General features: G+C 43.2%; 3 protein-coding genes across 4 annotated transcripts in view; 2 read left to right on the forward strand and 1 right to left on the reverse strand.

The window, feature by feature from the left end:
* smurf2 (SMAD specific E3 ubiquitin protein ligase 2) overlaps positions 1-7919 on the forward strand; it is a 60925-nt gene extending 53006 nt beyond the window's left edge. The window contains exons 14-19 of the mRNA XM_084570187.1: positions 15-129; positions 1233-1411; positions 2625-2883; positions 3727-3928; positions 4795-4870; positions 6629-7919. Of these exons, the coding sequence (XP_084426313.1) occupies positions 15-129; positions 1233-1411; positions 2625-2883; positions 3727-3928; positions 4795-4870; positions 6629-6728 (931 nt within the window). The 3' untranslated portion in view covers positions 6729-7919. The remainder of the gene's footprint in view (positions 1-14; positions 130-1232; positions 1412-2624; positions 2884-3726; positions 3929-4794; positions 4871-6628) is intronic.
* ddx47 (DEAD (Asp-Glu-Ala-Asp) box polypeptide 47) overlaps positions 1-18990 on the reverse strand; it is a 262281-nt gene that overhangs the window by 151581 nt on the left and 91710 nt on the right. The window lies entirely within an intron of this gene.
* Positions 10116-15416, forward strand: ddx5 (DEAD (Asp-Glu-Ala-Asp) box helicase 5). Of its 2 annotated transcripts, none has more exons than XM_084571532.1 (12): positions 10116-10274; positions 10946-11123; positions 11209-11305; positions 11392-11525; positions 11621-11686; positions 11774-11915; positions 11997-12157; positions 12274-12446; positions 12533-12705; positions 12796-12855; positions 14203-14424; positions 14634-15416. In XM_084571532.1, the coding sequence occupies exons 1-12, from the start codon at positions 10228-10230 to the stop codon at positions 15044-15046; spliced, it is 1866 nt and encodes a 621-aa protein (XP_084427658.1). In that variant the 5' UTR covers positions 10116-10227; the 3' UTR covers positions 15047-15416. The 2 variants fall into 2 exon arrangements, with proteins under 2 accessions (XP_084427658.1, XP_084427659.1); XM_084571533.1 differs by having other exon boundaries at positions 14203-14437; positions 14634-14800.

Raw genomic sequence — 18990 nt, forward strand, 5'->3', positions numbered from 1 at the left:
CTGTCTGTCTGCAGGGAGTGGCTCTACCTGCTGTCACATGAGATGCTGAACCCGTACTACGGCCTCTTCCAGTACTCCCGCGACGACATCTATACACTGCAGATCAACCCTGACTCTGCCGTCAATCCCGTGAGTCACAGCACGGGAACGCCGCCGCCGTGGTGTCGGCCATGTTGAATGTGATTGATGACGGATCAGAGGCGTCACAGTGTCCGTGTGTTTGTTTAAGATCGAGTCAGTCCCGTTAAGGCTCATTTAATGTACTGCGGGACGTAGACGGCGTAACCTACGCACATAACCAGCGAGACATTTGTAGTTGTCTGACTCACTCTGTAACAACACCACCCAACACTAGTCGGCGCTGTGTCTGTTTCACCAGTCAGGTTCATTTTTGTTTCTACTTCCTGCTTCACATTCAACAATGGCGACTGAATCCTTCTTCTGCTTCTGCTTCTTCTACTCGTCCTCCTCCTCCTCCTCCTCCTCCACCACCACATTCTTCTTGTCCTCCTCTTCCTTCTTCTCCTCTTTCTCCTCCTCCTCCTTCTTCTTCTTCTCATTTTCCTCCTCCTTTTTCTCCTTTCTCCTCCTCCTCCTCATTCTTTTTCTTCTTCTCCTCATCTTCCTCCTCCTTTTTCTTCTTCTGGTTCTTCTCCTCCTCTTCCTCCACCACATTCTTCTTGTCCTCCTCTTCCTTCTTCTCCTCCTTCTCCTCCTCCTCCACCTCCTCCTTCTTCTCATTTTCCTCCTCCTTCTCCTTTCTCCTCTTCCTCTTCCTTCTCTTTTTCCTTCTCCTCCTCCTTCTTCTTATTCTTCTTTTCTCCTCCTTGTTTCTTCTTCTTCTTCTCCTCATCCTCCTCCTCCTTCTGCTCCTCCTCTTTCTTCTTGTTTCTTCTTCTCCTCCACTACCCTCTTCTTCTTCTTCTTTTTCTTCTCCTCCTCCACCTCCTTCTTCTTCAGTTTTTCCTTCTCCTTCATCTTCTCCTCCTCCTCCTCCTCCTCCTTCTTCGTCTTCTTCAGTTTCTCCTCCTCCTTCTTCTTCTTCTTCAGTTTCTCCTCCTCCACCACCTTCTTCTCCTCCTCCTCACTGATTCTATCATGTTAGTATTACTTTCGTTTCTCCCTATCATCAGAGAGGATCATTTGTGTAAACACAGCCTCAAAGAGCTGATGACTCACGGCTGTCTTGTGTCTTGTCATTTGGAAACTAAAGATGTTTTGTCTTCCTCCAGGAGCACTTGTCGTACTTTCACTTTGTGGGTCGCATCATGGGGATGGCGGTGTTCCACGGCCACTACATAGACGGAGGTTTCACTTTACCCTTCTACAAACAGCTGCTGGGTAAACCCATCACTCTGGACGACATGGAGTCCGTTGACCCCGACCTGCACAACAGCCTCGTCTGGATCCTGTACGTAGCAGAGACGCTTCAGTCAAAACATTGTTCATGTTTTCAGTGTAAATATAAAGAGAGACGTCAACACATTACAGGACGTGTCCACATGTGCTACAGAAAAAAAGGTTGAACAGCGCCCCCTTGAGTTTAAACACGGGTTTCACTACCAATTGAAATGTTTACCTTGATTTTATTTAGTTTATTTATTATTTTCTTATGGTTCTACTGAATCACACTAAATTTCCCTTAAATTATTGTTCTTTTAAATCTATTAATCTATTAGTCTTTTAAAAGTTTTGAAAATTAAATACCTTAGATCTTCTTTTCCTTCTTATTCTTCTTCTGGTTTTACTGGAGTAGACAAAAAATCTCTTGTCTCTTGATTAATATATTATTGAAAATAATAATTATTATTATTAGCACTATTATATTTTCTAAGCTCACATTTTTGGTCTTTTATTTTTATTTCTGTTTTCCTCTTTTAGATACACAAACACTTCTTTCTTCTTCTGTCTTCCTCCTTCTTCTTCTTCTTCTTTCCCTCCTCCTTCTTCTCCTTCTCCTTCTCCTCCTCCTCCTCCTCCTCCTCCTCCTTCTTCTTCTCATTTTTCTCCTTCTCCTCCTCCTTCTTCTCCTTCTTCTTCCTGTTCTTCGTCATCTTCTCATTTTCCTCCTCCTCCTCCTCCTCCTCCTCCTTCTTCTTCTTCTTCTCCTTCTGCTCCTCCTCCTTCTTCTTCTTCTTCTCCTTCTGCTCCTCCTCCTTCTTCTTCTTCTTCTCCTTCTGCTCCTCCTCCTTCTTCTTCTTCTCCTTCTGCTCCTCCTCCTCCTTCTTCTTCTTCTCCTTCTGCTCCTCCTCCTCCTCCTCCTCCTCCTTCTCATTGCCCCCCTCCTCCTCCTCCTCTCCCTTATTTTATTTTAAATAATTACATAACATTCCAACTTGTCTCTTCATTAATTCATAATAATAATAAAAATAAAAAGAATACTAATGTTAAATTAGTTGTCTTGTTAAATATAACTAATCTTTACGTGTGGACAAACTTTTGTTTTCTCTTGATTAACTTATTATTATAAAAATAATAATAGTAATTATTATTAGTACTATATTTTCTTGTCTCTCCTTATTTTTTGTCTTTTCCTCCTTTAGATACACAAACACACAGAGTATATTGTGGATGTTCTGTATAAATAGTTTTGTGTTTAAATGTCTCTGTCTCTCTGTCTCCAGGGACAACGACATTACAGGTGTGCTGGACCACACCTTCTGTGTCGAACACAACGCTTATGGAGAGATCATCCAGCACGAGCTCAAGCCCAACGGTAAAAGCATCCCCGTCACCCAGGACACCAAGAAGGAGTACGTCCGCCTCTACGTCAACTGGCGCTTCCTGAGAGGCATCGAGGCTCAGTTCCTGGCTCTGCAGAAAGGCTTCAACGAGGTCATCCCCCAGCACCTCCTCAAGGCCTTTGATGAGAAGGAGCTGGAGGTAACTGATGGTCTCCTCTTCTTGTCTTTCTTGTATTCTCCTGAATTCACTCGCCGTCTCCTCCTCCTGCTCTTCTTCTTCCTCTCCTGCTCCTTTTCCTCCTCCTTCTTCTTCTTCTCCTCCTTCTCCTCTTTCTCCTCCTTTTTCTTCTTCCTCTCCTCCTCCTCCTCCTCCTTCTTCCTCTACTCCTCCTCCTCGTCCTTCTTCTTCCTCTCCTCCTTCTCCTCTTTCTCCTCCTCCTTTTTCTTCTTCCTCTCCTCCTCCTCCTTTTTCTTCTTCTTCTTCCTCTCCTCCTCCTCCTTCTTCTTCTCCCTCTACTCCTCGTCCTCATCCTTCTTCTTCCTCTACTCCTCATCCTCCTCCTTCTTCTTCCTCTCCTTCTCCTCCTCCTTCTCCTTCTTCTTCTCCTTCTCCTTCTTCTTCTTCTTCTTCCTCTGCTCCACCTCCTCCTCCTTCTTCTTACTCTGCTTCTCCTCCTCCTCCTCCTTCCTCTACTCCTTCTTCTTCTTCCTCTGCTCCACCTCCTCCTCCTCCTCTTTCTTCTTCTGCTCCACCTCCTTCTCCTTCTTCTTCCTCTGCTCCACCTCCTCCTCCTTCTTCTTCTACCTCTGCTCCACCTCCTTCTCCTTCTTCTTCCTTTGCTCCACCTCCTCCTCTTTCTTCTTACTCTCCTCCTCTTCCTCCTTCCCCTCTACCTCTTTTTGTCCTCCTCCGTCATCTTCTTCATTTTAAATTCCCTGGATCGGCCCTGATACCTCCCAGGACGTCCATAGTCTCCTTGTCTACACCTCCTTCAGACGCTCATTTTAACCCTGTCAATGTGTTTCTCTCTTTCCCCCGTAGCTGATCGTTTGTGGTTTGGGTAAAATCGACATCAACGACTGGAAGTCCAACACGCGGCTCAAACACTGCACTCCGGACAGCAACATCGTCAAGTGGTTCTGGAAAGCCGTGGAGTCTTTTGACGAGGAGCGCCGAGCCCGCTTGCTGCAGTTTGTCACGGGCTCCTCCAGAGTCCCCCTGCAAGGGTTCAAGGCTCTCCAAGGTAACGACATGAACCATGGAGTTAACAGTAAATCCAGAGAGGGCAGCTTTCACTTTCCCTTTAGTTGCAGCTCTGTACTAGAGTCTGGTCTCTGCCCCTCTGTCTGTGTCTCTGGGTTCCTCTGACCTGAGACGAACCCTTCACAGTGCTGTGGTTCAGTGGGTCCGTCCTGGCAGACAGTGCTGCTCAGAGACAAAGCACTCAGGCATGAGGAGTACACCGTGATCCACTTCCACACCTTGAATAACATGGCCGACCTTTTCTTGGACCGACTGTTTTGATGTTTTGCAGACTGGCTCTTCGATTTTTCTTTGGTATTTCAAGTTTGCTTTTAAAACCTGGAAAAACAGCTGTTATTTGATATTTATTTTTAAATCCAAATGTGAAAAAAATAAACCTTTCTTTTGTTCTGCTGTCTAAAACGAAAAAAACAAAGATCAACAAGACAAAAACAGAAAACAGGAAGTAGTCCACATCAACACTCGTCCATCGCTCTCCCAGACTCGGATCATTTTAGGCGGTTTAGGCTATTATTAGTGTTTCCTGCTGCTTCTCCATCTCCGCAATTTTCTAATTAATTGTTTTGGATCAATTAATCGCCATTGTTGAAAGTGAAGCAGGAAGTGGAAACAAAAATGAACCCGACTGGTAAAAAAAGACACAGCGCCGCCTAGTGTTTGAGTGGTGGTGTTACAGAGTGAGCCAGACTGACGAGCGTGCAAGTATAAATGTCTCACACTGGTGTAGGTTACGGTGTTCAAGCTTAAATTATATCTAGTCCCATCTTTAGGAAACACAGTTTTTCTTTTCTCCTTCATTGCATAAACTTTAATTATTAATTTTTAAAAAAAATTTTTTTCTTACAGGTGCTGCCGGCCCACGACTCTTCACCATCCATCAGATAGATGCCAGCACCAACAACCTGCCCAAAGCTCACACCTGGTGAGGAAGAAAAGTTTCTGATCGAGTGTGCTTGTGTGACATGGACACTAGTACTCCACTAATAATCAGAATAATGATAACCTGATTAGCCTGATCAGAAGGAAGTAGTAGCTCCTGTTAACCATGTAAACACTGTTTGACACATGTGACGTAAACATCAGGTGAGGAGTTTACAGCAGAGACAGAGTCATGGAGGTTGTCGTCATATATGTAGCACTGTAGCAGAAACAGTATTTCACACCTCTCTGTGTGTTTTCATTAACATATTATGAAGGTGACGATGAACGCAGCTTGAATCTTTAACTGCTTCAGGGTTTCCCATACAGTGTTAACACTATGGCGGCCAGTGTTGTGCAAGTTCAAACTAAACACGAACTAGTTCAAAGGTCAGTTCGCACAGATAAAGGTGAACTGGTTCAAGTTCATAGTTCACATTTTTTAATTCACATTCTTTCTTTTTTTTAATGAGCAGTGTTGAGCTGACCATCCTTCCCCAGCCCGTGATATTTTTTCCGACAGGATCTGTTCTGCTTTTTTGAAATAACCATCGACTGTATACACTAGGAAATAACTCTACTGTTTGTGTAGATCAGGTGTTTCTGCAGTGCTGGAGGCGGCTTTATCTTTCGGCTCCACCAGCCATGCTGTACGCCATAAATCACATGTCGGGTGACAGCTGTTGTAAAACTTTTTTCCTGAACTGGTTGAACGTCGTTATTTTCAAAACTCATGTCTACGCTCACAGTTGGAAAAATTATGCGTTCAGTTCACAGTTCACAAAAATAGGAACCCCGTTCATTAAAGGCGTTCATGTACAACACTATGGCGGCCCACCAGCGTCTAATTTACTCCGTCATGGTCTCATAACAAATCGGAAATATTTTTTCACGTTTCAAACAACGTTGTGCTTGTTTTTTTTTTTTTACCTATTGCTCCTGAAAGCATCTCTCCTCCCTAAACCCACCTCCCCCCAGACCCTCCACAAACACAACGGTCATGTAGCATGTGAAGCTATTTGTGTTGTTTAATTCTAAAACTTGACGTACTACCACTTTTTAAAACCCGATGTTTGTGCTCTTGATTTTTAGACCATGGAGATTTACAGTTATTTAAATTTAAGAGAAAACCCGAAGAAACAACTCCAGACGTAACGTTAACCAGCTAAACTTTATAAGCGCTAGCTAGCAAAGTAAAGTTAGATTGAAAGCCAACTGTTTACTATAAATTAGATTTATTCGCTGATACTTTATTTAATCTTACATACATTTACCCAAATAATGCCACGTCTTAAAAACATTATGTTTAATATCCACAGACTGCCGCTATTTGTTGCCAAATCCAATATCCGCATTATTACGGTGTAGTGACCGAGTCCCAATTTTCAGTCGCGACTGGTTGCTAATGTTGTAGATTGTTCCGACGTGTGTCTCGGAGAAATTGATGCTGAAACTTTCTTACTTTAAAAAAAAAATCGCAACGTGGATGCAAATGCAAAAATTTTTTGAATTCACTACAACACTTTGTGCTTTTTTTTGGTATTTTAAGTTTGTTTTTGAAATGAGAAAAACTGATTTTTATTTGACATAATTTTGACATATTTTGCATTTTGTACTAAACTTGACTTACCAAAAAGTATATGGAGCGAGAATACCCTTTTGCCATAACAAATTATTTGATTTGCCAAACTGTTTTAAAGTCACGTATGTTTCTGATTATAAACCGCGACCTTACGAACCTCTCTCTCTTTCACTTCCATAGCTTCAACCGGATCGACATTCCTCCCTACGAGCACTACGACAAACTGTACGACAAGTTGCTCACCGCCATCGAGGAGACGTGCGGCTTCGCTGTGGAGTGAGACGTCGACGATGAGCAGCGCTCACGACGACAACCAGGAGCAACACCTGGCCCACGGCCTGGATGAGCCACTCGGACACGGGGGTGGGGGGAGGGGTGGTCATCGACCGTTGCTTCACCCAGGGGACGCTCATACATCCTGGGGACAAGCTAAGAGAGGGGCGGGGCTGAGACGACCAGAGAATGTCACCTGACTCTGGGTTTGTTTTCTTTCAAGAAGCCCTCCTTAATATCTTTTTTTTCTTTAAATCATTGAAAAGGATCTCTTCAGCTGCTAATAACTCAGACTATTTACTAACTCGTGGAACCTGCAAAATTTGCTGGCTCTTCCTCTTTATTTTCTAAATTCATTTTAGCATTTAAAAAAAAAAAAAGTAAAAAAATTAAAAATAGACCGTATTCCATGTAGCAAATCTCCATCTTACCAAGCAGAACACAAAGGCCAGTGTACTCTGAAACGGTAGCCGCGTTAGCTGGGCGCGCTCGCCTCGAGGAAAACACTACATTTGGACGCGGAGGGATCTGCGCCGGCAGGAACGCCGAGAACGGGGGGAAAACTGGGACGAGAAGGTCGAGACTGGAGACTGAATCAACAACCCGACTGTTTACAGCCTTCTCCAAAGACGACAGCAGCGAGGACGTGTGCTCCTCGCATTCCCAGATTTAAAAAACAAAAAAAACAAACCCTGTTTCACACATTTGACAACAAGTAGCTCGAAAATGTGTTATTTTTATACAACAGGGGGAAAAAAGAAATCTGAAACAATAAAATTCTATATAATATATATAATTTATTGCTGTTATATTTCAGAACCCCCTTTTTTTCTATTGTTTCAGAAAAAGAAATAAATCTTTTAAATGTTACGTGTTAAATTATAAAAAAGAAAAAAAAAAGAAAAGGCAATTTGTGACTTTTAAGCTTGACTGAATTTCACTAAACGATGCTGTGGTCTGTACTGTACACCGAGGAGGTTTGGTAAAAAAAAAAAATCTGAACATCTCTGAGTGCCATAATCATTTTTTTTTTGGATGATTCTTTACTTATTGACCCTTTAAATTCTACTGATTTCATCCTGGAGCTAGTGGTTACCAGACATTTGTAGCTGGGCCGTGTTAACGCCGCCTGCCATTGATTTCCATGTTTATCTCCTCTGTGCTGATCCGTGTCATTATTATTATTATTATTATTATTATTATTCAAAAAACAAACAAAAAAAACTACCTTATAGCAACGTGGTGCTAAGCTACTGCTTAAAAGTATACGACATTTCCAAGAGCTCCACCTAGCCACATACTCAGGAGACGTCATGTGTAGTAGTTGATTCGAAACTTTATATAAAAAAAAAAAAAACAAGTTTTAGACCATCGGTGACCGTTTGCTGGTTGAAAATTACTTTTTATTTCGAGATACAACAGAGGGGGCGTGGAGCATTTTTTTTTTTTTTTGTTATTTTTTTTTTTACGATCTTGAATGTTTTTAAAAGATGCTGCCTGTCTAGCAATCTCTACGACCGTGGACTGTTCTTAAACGTTTGCATACACTCCTTTAAAAAGAAAAGAAAAAAAAAAAAAGACCAGAAAAGAAGTCCGTTTCACGAGGGTATGCAAAGTGAAAAGTGTCCTCAGATGGTGCTTTGTACAGTAATAAGATATATGTTCATATATGTGGATCAATAAAAAACAAACTGTAAATTATCTTTAACTTAAAAATAATAATAAAAAAAATAAAAATAAAAAAAAGGATTTTCTTGAATTGCACACAAGCAGAACGAAGTCGCCGCCGCGTTGTATTTGACGGCGACGACTCCTGAACCCGGATGTTGATCACCTTTTTAAGTCCAGTGCACACACACGAGCTGATCGCCCTCTTCCTACACTACATCGCTCAGCAATGTCCCATAGCTGCCTCCCATCCAACTTCTTTTAATTAAACAAGTTGAGAGATGCTGTTCTTGTTTTGTTTTTTTGTTTTTTTGTTTTTTAATAATAGCATGATCCACTAGCAGGACTATATCTCTCATAGCTGACTGATGCAATTTGATGTAAGTTAACACTATCATTTTGTAAGAGTATTTTATTTTTGTGTGTAATTAGTTCTAATTAAACTTGCCTTTGTCTAACAATGTAAGGCCTTGTATAAAGATGTTTCCTGTCTTTTCTTCAAGCTTCTTAGACGTGGTTATTGTGTGTTCATAGCGCTGTGTGTGTTCACTGATGCCACACCGGATTATAATGTCTGGCAGATGGCTTAAAGCAGGACAAAGCAAAAGGGGGTAAAATAACAATGACCTGGCTCGTTGAGCAAAGGAGAGAAAAAAAGATGCGCTTATAATGTTTTTATAATTACACATTTAATGTGTCATAAAAATGACAATATTTACCTCACATTTTGGTAGACGTTTACCCAGTGTTTATTATTTATTTACACAAGGCTAATGAAAAAAACAGTTAACTTGAGAGAGGATATGTTAATCAGAGTTTATATTTTATTTAATTGGTTTATAATTCTTAAATCGGTTTATAGGGTCATAAAAAGACAATGTTAGAGGCCTAATGTGGGAGAAGGCATCTACCTCACGTTGTTTTGTTTTGTTTTTTGAACCCATGTGACCCTCCACGTGATTATTTGTTTCTGGAAGCGACTTCTTCCTGCCATACTTTAAACTCAATGTACTATTTTTTCACTTTACCAAAAAAAATCTTATACAATTATCTGTTAATCTAAATATTTTGGTTTATATGAATTACTAAGGGTCAGTCTGGGATGAAAATGTGTATCACATAATTGTGGCCTCATTCATAGAAAAAAATAAACTATGTTTTATGGCAAGTTTATTTGAGCGCATGTGACTCACCATATAATTTTCTTGGGACCTTTGGTCCTCCATACATTTATTTATATGTTATCTTTTGAATAGATAACTGTTTTCTTTAGCAGTGCAATAGTCCATATACTACTTTTTACCCCCAGGATTCTTTAATAAATGTCAAACAGTTAAAATTCCAGTTAAAAAAAATCAAAAAATTAAAAAAAAGGCGAAAAATAAAATCTATTTTTTTATGTTTGGGTTGGTCCTGATTACGTCACTTACCGTAATACAGCGGAAGCACAGTGAAGGCGTATCACTAGTCTCTGTATGGTACATATCCATCCGCTACTGTTCGTTGCTATCGTCGAAGACACTAGTCCGTGTCGAAGTGAACGCTCTCTTTTTCGGTTCGTCGAGCGCGAGAAAAAGAAATTACAAAGAGCGGTTTGAAATTATTTACGCACGCACCCTCTGCCTTTTTGTTCGTTTTCCTACGCTGTGAAGTAGTAGAAGCCGTGCGGCGGATGAATACATCGGAAGAGGGCACTTCCTCTTGCCATAAAACGGGCCTCGTTTTTCAGGTTACCGGCATTTCAGTAGCGCTGCCGGTCGTGTTTTCCCCACTCACAGTCGACCGTTAAACCTCATTCTATTTATCTTTTCGTTTATATATATACTCTTGTTTACAACATGCCTGGATATGCCGACAGAGACCGCGGCAGGGATAGAGATAGAGGGTAAGTACATTTTATTCCGTTTTAAATTTTCTTTTTTTTCTCTTCGCTCCTGCGATCCATGGAAATGGCTGACATGATTTAAAACCGAAGAAGAAAAAAAAAAAAAAAGCCGTTTGTCTAAATATTGCGGTTGAGACTCGGAGGAATCGATTTAATCTGCTGTAGTTTTACGTTTAAAGTGTGTCGAGTTGATGAACAGGCGTGTAACGGGTGGTTTTATGTACGTTAGGCTCGGGCCGGTGGACGGAGGCCGTTGTCTTTTTTTTTTTTTTTTTTGGCTTAAGGCCTAGTCTGGCCTCGTGCCCCGGCACAGCGGCTTTTCGTTAGCTTCGGGGTAGCGTTAGCATAGCTAGCTTAATTTCATCTCTCCGGGGGATTAAGTAAAACAAATACAGGAAACTAAAGCTGTGATATTTATATTAATCACACACATAGTCCCGTTACTTTAAGGCTAGCGTAGTGTAGCTGATACGGTTTTGCTAGTCGGTTGTTCGCCATGTGGCAGCCCGAACGCGGATACAAAATGCCGGCTCTTCCATTGTTCCTCTACCGGTTGGAAAGTATATAGCAGCTATGTAATTTTCCACAATGACGCAGTTAAAGTTGTGCCCCTGAACCGCCGTGTTTTGATGCCCGTATATATATATATCCGCGTCTTTTGTTGATTGCAGCTACGGCGGTGGTCCTCCCCGGTTCGGTGGGAACCGCGGCGGCGGCGGAGGAGGAGGAGGCGGAAAGTTCGGCAATCCCGGCGACCGACTGCGGAAGAAACACTGGAACCTGGACGAGCTCCCCAAGTTCGAGAAGAACTTTTACCAGCAGCACCCGGACGTCGCCAGGAGGTCCCCGGTACGTATGAACGCGTTACGCAACACGTGTTGCGGTTACGCAAGCCGGAGCCGACCACTAAAACTCGACTCGCTTCATTTTGCAGCAAGAGGTTGAACAATACAGAAGAACCAAAGTGATCACGGTGAAGGGGAGAGAGTGCCCGAATCCAATCACGCAGTTCCACGAAGCCAGCTTCCCCTGTAAGTTTTAAAAAAAGCACTCAAATTATATCACAAAGGGAAATTTTTGTCGTTATCTTAAATAATCGCTCCTCTCCTCCTTCCAGCTTACGTGATGGATGTGATCAACAAACAGAACTGGACTGACCCGACCCCCATCCAGGCTCAGGGCTGGCCTCTGGCTCTCAGCGGCCAAGATATGGTGGGCATCGCGCAGACCGGCTCCGGCAAAACCCTTTCGGTAAGTCTTTAAAGTTCGTCTTTAACCCCTTGTGATTTAGTTTTATTATTTAGCACGGTGTAGTTCTGTGCTTGACTGCTGCGTTCCTCCTTCAGTATCTGCTGCCTGCCATCGTGCACATCAACCACCAACCTTTCTTGGAGCGTGGAGACGGTCCGATTGTAAGTAGACGTGGCGACTGTGACGTTATTTTACAATGTACTGCTAGAAAACAGGCAGCTAATATGGATGCTTTCTTCCCTCTTCAGTGTTTAGTGCTGGCGCCAACCCGTGAGCTGGCACAGCAGGTGCAACAGGTGTCCGCAGAGTACGGCAGAGCTTCTCGCCTCAAGTCCACCTGTATCTACGGAGGAGCACCGAAAGGACCTCAGATCCGCGACCTGGAAAGAGGTATTGACTGTTTTTCTCAAGCACACATGTGTCCAATAGTTTTTAAGAGCTGAGACCTAATGATTTCTTTTTCCTTTTAAGGTGTGGAGATCTGCATCGCCACTCCGGGTCGGCTCATCGACTTCCTGGAGGCGGGAAAGACGAACCTCCGCCGCTGCACTTACCTCGTGCTGGACGAGGCAGACAGAATGCTGGACATGGGCTTTGAGCCCCAGATCCGGAAAATTGTTGACCAAATCAGGGTACGCCACCTTTCATGTTGTTTCACGACTTTAATAACCAATCTGAATTAATTTATTTACATTCTTTTTGTATGTTATGTAACGTGTTGCCATTTTTTTCTGTCCTTTCATTGCAGCCCGACCGACAGACTTTGATGTGGAGTGCTACCTGGCCCAAAGAGGTCCGTCAGCTGGCTGAAGACTTCCTGAAGGAGTACGTCCAGATCAACGTTGGTGCGCTGCAGCTCAGTGCCAACCATAACATCCTGCAGATAGTGGATGTTTGCAATGACGGAGAGAAGGAGAACAAGTGAGTAACTGATCTATAAAAAAAAAGAAGAGCGAGCGTGTTAAACTCGGTAGAGCGTCGTTAACTGAATGACCGACTTCCTGTAGGCTCATCCGTCTGCTTGAGGAGATCATGAGCGAGAAGGAGAACAAGACCATCATCTTTGTAGAGACAAAGAGGCGGTGCGATGACCTTACAAGGAGGATGCGAAGGGACGGGTGGCCAGCTATGGGTATCCATGGAGATAAAAGCCAACAGGAGAGAGACTGGGTTCTCAATGGTAAATATGCACGACCGTTAAAGTGTTTGAATCCTTCAATCCCGAGGACGTGTGTCTGATTCTGATCTGTTTTCTTTATCATCTTTTTAGAGTTCAAATATGGAAAAGCTCCAATTCTCATCGCTACAGATGTTGCCTCCAGAGGTCTAGGTCAGTATCCTCCCTGAACTGCTCACACACTTTTTTTTAAAAATGTATTTCAAAAAAAAAGAAAGTGTATTTGCTTTCTTTAACTCTTCTGCTTCTTTCTGAGTTTCTCCCCCTGACCTGAAGGAGCAGTCTATATGGCAGGGCCTTGGCATGACAAGCCCAGGTATCCAGAGGGGGAAGGAGGATTCTTGGAGGTGTCCTGACTGGCGAGGCACGGGTCTCCCAGTCGTGCAGATGTACAGAGGTGACCAGGCCCAAGTGCAGCATAGCGCGCTGGCCTGCCTAAAAGGGGGGCGAGTTGAGGGCTGGCCACAGTTCCTCCCCCACACGCTCGTCTGTTCTCTGGCAATGGTTTGGACTGCTTCACACACCCAGGCTCTAACTGTCCCAGCTCAAAGCCCAGCTACACTGTCTCCTATTGCCTTGCATGTATGTTTGGGCGATGTAATGCAAGTAATTCGAGTCACTTAGAAGGCGCTTTCTGTTGTGCAGACTCGTAAAAGCATGGGTGGCGTTAATGTCGCAGTTTCCTAAACTTCTGTCTGGAGAGCAGTCCGTCCGATCGGCCACGCACTTCACCTCTGTAATGACATGGCTACTGGCGCTTTTGGTGACAGTGGGACATGCTAGTTGGACACAGTCGGACAAAATCCAAGCTCGCACTCCTCCCTCGCCTGCGTTTCAAAGTCATGTCGAGACCTGCCAACGAGAGACATTATGATCAAGTGGAGAGAGAAAAAAAATCATGCCATGCTGAGAAGTGGGTGCACTGTAGACATCCTGCAAACGGGTTCAGGTCTACAGTCTCGCTGCCGAGTGTGAGCTTTTAGAAAGAGTGCAAGACAAAAGGGGGCGGGGGGACGTTTAAAGTGCTAGATCAAGCCCAGTAGGAGGCGGTAGAAGCCTCTGCTGGGCCGCTTGAGAATATGTGGGGCGTGTGCTGCAATGGGAATGGACTAGTGAATGCATACTCCAAAAAATGGTAAGGCTGCTGATCCATTCTTTCTGAGGGTGGTTATGGCAGTGGCTCAACAGGGGAGGGTTTTTATTTCACCTCGCCGGATTAGAAGCTAATGGAGTGTGCATCGTTTCTCTTTTCCCACCGTAGTCTCCCCATGGAGTAAAAAAAAAACAAAAAATAATAAAAAATAAAGAAATGTTTTGTCTTAATGTCAAGTCTTTTTGCAGCCTTGTGGGCAACGCAAGCCGCCTCCACCTCATGACCGTACTAACTTGCCCCTTTTTTTTGTTTTCGGTCTGGTTGTCGTGTTGGCACCGACGCACATCTCTTGTGTTGTCCCCCCCCCCTCCTTCTGTTACGCCACACACGCCAACGTAATCTTACAGATGTTGAAGACGTGAAATTTGTCATCAACTATGACTACCCCAACAACTCTGAGGACTATATCCACCGCATTGGCCGAACGGCTCGAAGCCAAAAGACGGGCACTGCCTATACCTTCTTCACCCCGAACAACATGAGGCAGGCGAGCGACCTCGTCTCTGTGCTGCGCGAGGCCAACCAGGCGATCAATCCCAAGCTCCTCCAGATGGCAGAAGACAGAGGAGGTAAATCCAATTGGTGAGATACAGAAACTGCGCTGTGACCCGCAGCCACTCTTTTCTGCTGCTCTTTATTCTGAGAAGTGGATAGGTTTTTATCGCAATTCTCGGTATCTCTTAACACTTTCTGACTTTTTTTAAAAACGAGACAAAAATAGCTACAGAAGAAACCAGCAGCGCCGCTTTTCTTACGGTTTGTCTTTTGCTTCTTTCAGGTCGTTCAAGGGGAGGCAGAGGTGGTGATTATGACCGACGGGATAGGTATTCCTCTGGCAGGCGCGATTTTGGCAGTTTTAGGGACAGGGATAACGGTAGAGGCTTTGACAATGGACCAAGTAAGGCCTTCGGCACAAATTCACAGAACGGAGGCTATGGGGGTAACGGCGGCGGCGGCAGCAACGGCTTCAGCGGCGGGAGCTACAACGGTAACGGACAGTCCAGCTTTAACAGCCAAACGGGCGCCTTCGGAGGTCAGACCAACTTCCAGGCCCAACAGTTCGCCCCCAACAAGGGCGTCACGCAGAACGGCACAAGTCACCCTCAGTTCCCCTTCCCACAGGCACAGGCTCCACAGCAGCACCCTCCGCCGCTGGGCCCGTACCCCATGCCTCCTCAGTTCTCTCAGTAAAAAAACACACACATACACTTGAAAGAAGTAATTTATTGCTTTTTCTTTTGTCTTTTTAAGTTCTACTTTAATCCAGATTTTTTTTTTTTTTTTTGTATTTACAAAACACCTCGACAGGGTTACACTCAACAAACCTTTTATCCGAACCTTTTTAAGATCTGCAGTGCAGCAGTAGTGGCGTTGCGCACTTGTTATATTTTTTTTTTCTTATTATTACTATTTAATTTGTTACATTCCTCAGTAGTTAAAAGTTTTGTACTAGGTAATTACAAATGTATTGGTTTTCATGTGTATCATCGAAAGTGATGTTAAGCTCCTACCGTGGACGTGCACTGCATGATCTTTCAAAATAAAAGCCCACAAAAAAACACTTGTTTGTCCTTGTTTTTCTTGTACATATGCTAATTTGTAAATTTTTTTTGCTTATACTATTTTTATTTTACTTATTTCTATTTTATTTAATCTTTTATCTAAGTGTTTCCTGATGTTAAAGTTAACACAAGCAGTACCTCGACTGTCCACCAGGTGTCAGGCTTCCCCACACTATTAGACCCACATGCTGTGGCTCCTGTCCATGTGCAGTAGGAAATAAGGGTGAGATGTTTTGTTGTTTCCAAAACAATATGTTGCAAAAAAAAACAGGAACAAACCTGTTATGTGTCATGTTCTTTCTTTTAAACTCTTAGTCATTGTAGTTTCTAGTCGCATACAGAGTTTTATAACTTGTTTTCCTCGTCAGCCTTGTTTATTACAACCTGTTTGTAAAAAAAGGGTTGAGTTTTAAAGCTGTAGATTGCGATCACTTTATATTCAAATTACCACACAGAACAGGACCTTGTTCTTATAAAAACGTGTCGAGGCATTTCCCAACGAAGACCAATTATAGACTTGAGGAACTCTTGGAAACCGCGCTCGTATAAACTCAAATTCTTATGAATGTGTGAGGCGTTGTTTCAGTGAACTCGCAGACGAGGTTGCTCAACTTTATCAGAGCTTGAACTCCACTCATTGGCCATTTGCCCTGATGTCTTTTCTTTGACTACATTTGCTGCCCCCCCCTTCTACGGGTCATGGGGCGTGGTGAACGCCTCCGCCTCCTTCACGTACACAATCAAAGGCAGAAACCTGGTCACAGGTCGACACACTGATTACAGATTAAGTGAGTCGCCGCTGCTGCTGCTGCTCCGGGTGCTCTGGGTGCGGCCGATTTAAATTGCTTTCTACATATTTACAGAACCGCGGCCTGGAAGTATGCTTGGAACGCGCACTGTCAATACTACAGAGCTTTTATGACCGACAGGATCTTTTCTTTCTGCGCTGATATGTGACAACGGCCACACCCTGCTGCTGTCAACACATTTCACATGAAGAAAAAAAAATAACATGATTGAGTGCAGGTCAGTGTGATTAGATGTGGACAAGCCATGCTTATCTGGGTGGAGATTGCACAATGTGGAATTTAAACAGAACGCCTATGATGTAGATAGAGTTAAATAAGCAGCTGTGTCCACTAAGGTAAACCTAGGTATTAGTGTGGTTCTAATGCAAACTTCCTCTCAACTTGTCCTTGATTAAGAAACTTACACTGATCTGGCATAACATTATGACCACCTTCCTAATATTGTGTAGGACTAAAACAGTTGTGACTCATCAGATAATGGGCCTTTGGGTCCTGTGGGTTGAAGGGCGGGGCCAAGATCAGTTTGGGATCTAGTGAATTTGGAGGCCAGTTCAACACCTTGTGCCGTTCTTCATGTTTTTTTGAGATGTTCCTAAAGCATTTTTGTGTGTTTGTGTCTGCTCCCATCAAGGAGTGTCATTGCTACGGGGTGGGGGTGCCTGGTCTGGTGTAGGTGGGTGCTACATGTCTAAGAAACGTCCACATGAATAAATGCCAGGTCCAAAAGTTTCCCAGCAGAACACTGAATTGTCACAAGATGGTCAATGTTATTCACTTTTCCTGTTCTGGCTGTCAAATCTATAACACGTTTTTCCTCCCAGCTTCATTGACAAAAATGAACTGATTCCATAGAAGAAGATGAAACCACATGTGCACAGCTTTGTCCACTTTCTTTTTTCGGTTCTTTTGCTTCCTCCCAGCTCAAGAAGACGGAAGACGCCACGAGGCCTCAGGTGTGGGAGCAAATCTAAGAGTGTTTGCCAACATCCCGACCAGCTGGCAGAGGTGTGGTATAGTTTAAATATTTGGGTGGCTGTGCACATTTCGCTGCCGTCTCTCCATTAAAGGCATCTTGTGCAAAGGAATCAACAATTAAATGAACAATAAATGACTCAATGAGTAACTAAAAATGTTGATGTTGACTAATAATTTAGTTTTTCTTCGTATCCTGTGATAATAATAATCTGATATCATGATTGCTTTGGGGTTTTGGGCTCTGAAAGCTTGATAAGTGCAGTTTTTAACTTTACTTTTTGGCTTTTTACAGCTCAAATTGACAACTCTAGCTTGCTTGACAAAAGGCTAGGACAAGGTATTTCTTGCCTCTTTTCCTCTCAACATTAACCGTTCGCCTGAAAACAACCAAAACTGTCTCAAACGTGATTGGTTAAAACCATCCAGACCCTCTCTGTTAGCTGCGTTATTAGTCTCTGCGATAAAGATAAGTTGTTGTAGTGCGCCGGCATAGCACTCGGCTGGTTGCTTACTGTGTCTGCCAGGTGCTTGGTGTTGAGCAGGTATCGTACGATGTAGTTAACTTAAAGAGGAACTACTGTTTTTTTTACAACCTGGACCTTATTTCTGGCATAAAATACGATTGTTTACTCACCCATATAACTTTGGTGTAATTTTCAGTCGTTCGGGAGATATTTAGATCAACATATATCCATATAGTGGGAGTGAATGGGGCACCGAAACACAGCCTCTAAATAACGCATTATCTGCTGCGAAACTCGTTAATTTCACCAAATTTTGTTATCGTACGCTAGTGTTATTCCCTGTTGAGTCCGGAGTTACCTGTTCTCATCATCCGGGGTCTGTAGATTGACCTAAAGAACCCGGATGATGTCTTCTGACCTGGACTGTTAAAAAACAGTAGTTCCCCTTTAAGAGTTTCTGCTCTTTCTTTTTTTTTTTTATCACAAAAATGACATTTGGACTTTAAAGTTCCAAACAAAGCCTCTTTTGACGTCAGTTGTAGGTTTCTTGAACAGCAATTTTGAAGCTCAAGGTAAAGGGTAAAGTGTGATCGTGTTTATTTCTGGTGTAAAGTGTGACGTTTTAACTAGGTCTATGGGGGTTGACTTGAGCCAGCCTCTAGTGGCCACTTGAGGAACTGCAGCAGTTTTTAGCTTTTTTTTTTTAAACCATGATGTTGATTCTTCTTCAAGTGCTTTATTTATCATTATACAACCTATACACTACACATCATGCAACAAAATTGCATGGTCAGGTTGAGGGTTAGTCCTGAGCCGCTGCGACCGAGCGCGCCAACTTGACCCGGCGCCTAGCATCCATGTTTTTTGCCTGGAGAACATGCAAACTCCACATAGAAAGGCCCTGAGAATTCAAACCCTCTCCACCTCGGGTATTCGAACCAAGGACCTTCTTGCTACGAGGAACCAGCTAACCATTGTCCACCGGTCGTCGTCATGTTGGCGTTCCCTAAATCTGCCTAAGTCCTTGCAAATTCGAACAATGGTCGGAAAAGGTGGAGCGTAACTGGAGCAAGCCAAACAGTTAGTTAGTCACTCATAGTGGCCACGCCCCTTAATTATTCATAACTTTAACCATTGATAAAATTTAAAGGGTTACCACGCACAGTTGTCATGAATGGAGACATTAGTTGTAGAGACCAAAACTCTTTATGCTGAAGTTATGTATTTATCGTGTTTATTTCCGGTGTAAAGTTTGACGTTTTTAAGTCAAAAGGTCTTGAGTCAGCCTCTAGTGGTCATTTGAGGAACTGCAGCAGTTTTTAGCT

Source organism: Chelon labrosus (assembly GCF_963514085.1).
Source record: "Chelon labrosus genome assembly, chromosome: 21".
In the NCBI taxonomy this organism is placed as follows: Eukaryota; Metazoa; Chordata; class Actinopteri; order Mugiliformes; family Mugilidae; genus Chelon; species Chelon labrosus.